Source organism: Sycon ciliatum, chromosome 1, assembly GCF_964019385.1.
Source record: "Sycon ciliatum chromosome 1, ocSycCili1.1, whole genome shotgun sequence".
Lineage (NCBI taxonomy): Eukaryota > Metazoa > Porifera > Calcarea > Leucosolenida > Sycettidae > Sycon > Sycon ciliatum.
Genome location: NC_088643.1, coordinates 64,007,332 through 64,014,028, shown reverse-complemented (window position 1 = coordinate 64,014,028; position 6,697 = coordinate 64,007,332). Strand labels below are relative to the sequence as shown.

Sequence of the window (6,697 nt, the reverse complement as noted above, 5' to 3'; positions counted from 1 at the left end):
CTACACTGAAAAGTCCACAATGGACCAATCAGTTCTGTCCGACGATTGAGTTTTTTTTTTTTTTTTTTTTTTTTTTTACTGAATACCACAGTACCATCAGATGCTGCACAGCGGGGGCGGTGGCATATTGGATGGAAGTGGGGGCGGGGCAAAAGTAACTCCTCCGACCAAAGGTCTCGGAATCATTGTTACTCCTGTGCGCCGATACATACATGTAGGAGAAAAGAAACATGTGCATCCAAGAGGGGAGCACTGGCTTTGCAAACGATAATGGGGAGAATTTGAGATTGGGATAGGACAAAACAATAGTAAAAGCAGTGCACCGTAAGAAGATGGAGTGAACTAATAATCGGGTTTTAAGGCTGAGCGAAGGGGATCAAAGAGGGGTAGAAGGGAGCTGGAGTGCGGTCAGTATAATTAGGCTGGTGTGTTGGCAGAGATCATAGCCTGTCTGTGGCCCACTCCCACTTGCTGCGCCGCAAGTGGTCGTTGACGTTTTTCTTGAACGTGTGCATGCCTCTGCGAGAAGGGGGAGACTGTAGAAGGGTAGGTGGGAGCTGATTCCACGTTTCGATGAGGGAGTGGGGAAATGAGCGGAGCGTGTTGTTTCGTGCCTGAGGGGAAGGATACTGGTGAGTTGCGATGGATGATGTGTTGCAGATCTGGTTGTCGCTCGAGTAGGCATGCGGTGTTGCGGTGTGGCTGCTGATGGTGGCAGAATGGCTTTCACCATTTCCGGACCCTCCACAAAGTGCAGCTTGTACAGAAAGCAGAGCCCTGCTACGGTACGGCGAATGTCGAGGCTCGGGAGGTATGATCCATCTCCAATTATGTGCAGGGCACGGCGCTGGATGGCAGTGAGGCGGGCCAAGGTGGTGGGGGCTGCGCTCATCCACACCAGCATGCCATACTCTAGCACAGGGCGGACAAAGCCACGGTACACGATTGCCCGGTGCTTTGGGTCTAGCACAGCCGATGCCTTACGGAGGAAGCCGAGCCGCTGGGCTCCGCGTACTGCAAGCTGTCGGATATGGCTGCGGAATGCCAGCTGCCTGTCGAAGGTGACGCCAAGAAGCTTGAGCTCCTCTACTTCTGGCACGACTGCTCCTTGGAAGCGTATTGCGTTCGGGGGGGGGGGGGGGGGTTGGCGAGCGGTGGTGGCTGATGGTCAATGCCTGCGACTTTGTGGGCTCGAACTTGATCCTCCACCTGCTTCCCCATGCTGCCAGTGAGTCTACTGCCTGCTGGAGGATTGCTGTCTCTTCTGGCAGTCTGAGTCGGGTGGTAATGCACTTGTAGAGAGTTGTGTCGTCGGCGTATACAGCCAGCTTCGCCCCATCAGGCAGGTGGTCTTCTGCGTCGTGGACGTACAGAAGGAAGAGGGTGGGGCCGAGGATGCTGCCCTGTGGCACGCCAGATTGGATTCGGTGGGTCGGTGAAGACTGGCCACCTATGACGACCCGGATGTGGCGGTCTGTCAGGTAACTCCGGAGCCAGGCAAGGAGGAGGCCACTTATGCCGCACCGCTCAGCCTTGTGGAGGACGCCGTTAGTAGTAGTGACCGGGCCGGTCCTGGTGCAAAGTCCTGGTTCAAACTTGAACCCACTTGACCTTATGAATGGGTACTTGAACTTTGCGGTTGTTAATTAAGTGGCCACTTGACCTTTTAATTGGATAAGTGGTAATGAAGTGGCCACTTGAGATCTGAAGTGGTTTTGAAGTGGGCCAGGTGTCATATTTAATTGGATTAATGATTAAGTGGTGTTTGAAGTGCCTCTCGGTGTCATAAGTGCTTTTAAAGTGGTGGGTGTGGTTGTTGATAAGAGTCACTGTCTGGGAATGTGTTCTGGAAACTTCTAGGTATTCCCAGGCTAATTAGAACTAGCTCTACGGATGTCATAGGGGGGGGGGGTATTTTAGGAGGTGTGTGGTAAGCATGTGTTGTAGAGCACTGTGGTCTACATGTATATAAACACGTACGTGAACATCCTTTTTCATTTCCTAGAAAGCTTTGTAAGAGTTGCTCTCTGTCTTCTCGCTGTTAACACAACCTTTATCTCTTTTAAATCACTGTTGAAGAAAATAAACATTTGAGAAATCTTTCCTGTGAGGATGTACAACTCAGCCCTCGTTATTGCCAATGGCGTTGAGGCTGGTCTTCAGTCGAAGCATAAGACTCGCGGTAAATTCTACCCGCAGTTGAATCCTGGAACCTCTCACCACTACACCGAGGGGGCTGTAGCTGGCTTCAAGGTAATGGGGAAAGCTCGTAAATCTAAGTTCAGTCAAGTTGTAGTTGAGATCAGGAAAGATATCGCCGAAGTCATCACAGGTATTATGAAGACATCTCCATCAGCTAGAAGAGCAATGTCCTCGTCTAGGGTTCACCGAGTGTCTACAAACTTCTTCCCCAGCAAATCTGATAAGGATGTTGATGATGATGATGAGTGTGACGACGACGACGACGTGGAGGACAATGCAGAGCCTGGCTGTGATGGAACTGACACTGTCAACACTACTGAGATATATGTCAAGGGGACAAGCGCTGTGCCCATCAAGGCATTCCGTCTGAACAAGAACGCCGAGTACGTAGTCTACCCTGCAACTGCATCTTGGCGTAAGGAGGACGGCCTGTACAAGTTCACCGTTGGAGTGCTGCCCGTGGCACGCGTCCATCAAACCAAAATGGCTGTTCGGGACTTCATCGCTGAGGAGGACAGTGATGTTCTCAACATTCCCAGTGACGTAACTTCTGGATTGGCAACAACCTTCCGCGAGAAGTGGAGTTTGTCTAATGCAGCAGATGTGAATGAGGATGATGATGATGCCATCCGTGAACTATTTTCCTAACTCTCTCTCTCTCTCATTATTCATAACCCTGACGTAGTGTGTACTAGTAATTGTTTTCTTTTTTTTTATTTATATTTTATTATTTTTGTGTATATGTTCATGCCCATCATAATGTAAAGCAAAACATTATTTGTGACATGCACAGCAATATTCGATAATTGTCACACTAGTATTTCTCAGAGCACATTGTTTTTTTTTTGCCTTAAAAATAATTTCAAACACATTGAAATATTCGCCGTGATGATCACTCTTATTTAAAAAAGTAAAAAAAAAGTAAAAAAAAACAAAAAAAAACACTTATCATAATTATGGTGATGATGATCCTTACTCTGATTGGTAGAGACACACACACACACACACACACACACACACACAAACATAGTAATAATTACAACTATACACGATCCAGCAAGCTAATGAGTTGCAAACCGCAGCAATTTTCGAAAGCCTGGCTCCGCCAACTTCTAATCCGTACAAAACCTCTTACCCCTTTTCAGCTGAAGAAGTTTAAGCAGAATATCCGAGAGTTTAATTCTGAGGAGAAGGAACTGATGCAAAGACTAATCCAATCTTACGGGTGCTGTGAACCTCGTGTGGAATTAATTCCTGCGGAGATGAAATGTGCGCTGTACCGTTTCTCAAGTGCCATGTGTAGGGCGAGGAAGATGATGATGAAGGGTACCGTTGCCGCTGTATAAAACCCCTGACATCTTAATTTTCCATCATTTCGCAAAGCATCCTTGCCAAGTCACAAGTAATTGTTGTTGTTGTCTTCATCCTTGCTATTACTTTGGTGAAGAAGAAGAAGAAGAAGAAGAAGAAGAAGAAGAAGAAGAAGAAGAAGAAGAAGAAGAAGAAGAAGAAGAAGAAGAAGAAGAAGAAGAAGAAGAAGAAGAAGAAGAAGAAGAAGAAGAAGAAGAAGAAGAAGAAGAAGAAAAACAACAACAACAACAACAACAACAAGAAGATCATGAACATGTGGTCTATTTTGAAAGATCATGGTGAGGACGGCCATTGTCCAATGGGTGCGCTGATGCGTTGTGCTGCGCGGTTAGGAATCGCAACCTCGCTGACAAACCTGGTGGAACCTTTCAATGGAGACCATGGATATGACCAAGCAGTTGTTGAAAGTCACCCCATAACCAACTTGATCTGGATTGCTGCCAAGGACATGGCTTGCTGCGGGCGGAAAGAACTACTTGATGTAGTGAAGCTGCTGTTTCCAGTTGATCCAAGCCCTGATGGAAGTACGCCTAGTACTGCTACTGGCAAGTCGGACATTGCTCAACGCCACCTCATGAAGAACCTATCCTGCGTGTTCAAGAAGGTGAAGAGCACCCCTTCCAGTAACAACATTAGTATGATCATCGTGTTGGTTGCAATGCTCATTCTCTTGTGTGAAGAAGTGTCGCTGAGAGGATACGATCATGAGCTGCACTGCACTCTAGTTGAGTTCTTCGATCGAGAACTGCATGCTCTTGACGTGGTGCACTACAAGCGTTGTCAGCAAACTCAGTCAACATTCACGAATTGTGGAATTCCACAAATGCTCACATTGATTACTATTATGTCTATCCTTGCCTCCCTCACGTTGAGCTATATTATTTGACATGTGGACACACACACACACACACACACACACACACACACACACACACACTCTTCTTACTGGTTGTCATCGCTTTCATAATATTGGGCAGAACTGCCCGTTTGCCATGCGATGTAAAATAAATAAACAACAACAACAACAACAACAACAACACACACACACACACACACTCAAATCATCATCATCATCATAATACATGACGTTATTCATTAAAAACATTTTATTATAATTTATCAATACACTTGGTAAAGAAAACGGAATGAATCATAAATGTTGTAGTTTCTGTACACGCCTGTGATGGTATCGTCCATTCTCAGTACGGCTTGATTGGCATGGAGTGGGTTGGAAGTGAATAACAGCGTGCACTTGTTCTTCCTGGGTGTTTGACTGTGTGCCATGCCCAGCGTGTGTGGACTGCATTCGGCTGCAGCGACATGGGCGACTACCATGATCTCTACCTGAAGACCGATGTGCACCTTCTTGCAGATGTGTTTGAGAAATTTAGATGCACTGCAATGGCCACGTACGATTTGGACCCGACACACTACTACACCCTGCCTGGATTCGCGTGGGACGCCCTTCTGAAACATACAGGAATCTCGCTCACTCTGCTGGACGACGTGGACATGCATCTGTTCGTCGAGCGCGGTCTTCGTGGCGGTGTTACAATGGCGTCACACCGCCACGCCAGGGCGAACAACAAGTACATGAGCTCACACGACCCTGAGCAGGCGTCAACATATCTTCAATACCTCGACGCGAACAACCTGTACGGCTGGGCCATGTCGCAGCACTTGCCGACATCAAAATTCCAGTGGTGTGCCCCCAGTGACGAACTCCTGCAGAAGATCCTCACCCAGCCAGATGACGCAGACACTTGGTACATGGTGGAGTGTGATCTGTCAGTGCCCACAGAGTTCCACGATCGCCTGAACGACTACCCACCCGCACCGGAGCGTGTAACCATCACCGAGAGTATGATGTCACCATACCAGCGCGACTTGATTGCAGCAGATCCTGTCTCCGGACTGAGTGCTCCGAAACTGGTCCCGAACCTCATGCCGAAGCAGCGCTACGTAGCACACTACCGTAACCTCAGGCTGTACAGTCGTCTAGGTCTGAGGATCGATGCTGTACACCGCGTGCTCAGTTTCCGCCAAGCTCCGTGGATGAAGCCCTACATCCAGCTGAACACGGAGCTTCGGAAGAAGGCGAAGAACGATTTCGAGAAGGACTTCTTCAAATTAATGAATAACGCTGTGTTTGGGAAGACAATGGAGAATGTGAGAAGAAGGATCTCCATTAGACTGCTGCGTGTGGAAGACGAGGAAGATACCATTCTCACAGCTGTGGCTAAGTCCACCTACGTCCGCCATGTCCTCTTCGACAACGGGCTTGTGGGCGTCGAGAACAGGAAGCTTGCGGTCCACCTCAACAAGCCGGTGTACGTTGGCATGAGCATCCTGGAGCTGAGCAAGGAGCTCATGTACAAATTTTACTATGACGAGCTCCAGCCACGCTACGGAGACCGCATGAGCCTGCTGTACACAGACACGGACTCGCTGGTGCTGCTGTTCCGCACGGAGGACCTCTATGCGGACATGAAGAGTATGGCCGATCAGTACGACACCAGCAACTTTAGCCCCGACAGTCCTCTGTACAGCGAGAGTAATAAGAAGGTTGTAGGTAAATTTAAGGACGAGCTCGGAGGAAAGCTCATGACAGAGTTCGTGGCGCTCAGATCCAAAATGTACGCGTACGATGGCGAGGAGAGTGGTCAGCGTGCAAAGGGCGTCAAGAGAGCGGTGACGAGAAGATTCACGATCGCGGACTACCGTCAGTGTCTGGTCGACAGGACGAGGATGCCACACGCAATGACCACCCTGCGCAGCCATTCGCATCGTATCTTCACCGAGACGATGACCAAGTCGTCTTTGTCGCCGTTCGACAGCAAACGATACATCCGAACGGACGGTGTCAGCACACTTGCACATGGGCACCACCGCATCGCACCGCTGGATGACTGAACAATGATGGTTGTGGTTGACAATCACAATTATTAGTCACACCCTGTACCATATCAATTCCATTTGTCTAATGAGTTACTGATCTTGATCTTGATGATGATGATGATGATGATGATGATGTTGATGTTATTATTTTTCTACATACTACATAATTTTGTTTTCTCCATAACTTAACTAGACTTTTAATATAGCTAAACATAATTGCGTGAAA

The 6,697-nt window shown here is 48.1% G+C and overlaps 1 protein-coding gene across 1 annotated transcript; it reads left to right on the top strand.

Annotated features, from left to right (window-relative positions):
* The first annotated feature begins 4,893 nt into the window (after positions 1-4,893).
* On the top strand, positions 4,894-6,486 carry LOC135806356 (uncharacterized). The gene has a single exon (XM_065320530.1). It carries the CDS (start codon positions 4,894-4,896, stop codon positions 6,484-6,486), a length of 1,593 nt encoding a protein of 530 aa, XP_065176602.1.
* Positions 6,487-6,697: the final 211 nt, after the last annotated feature.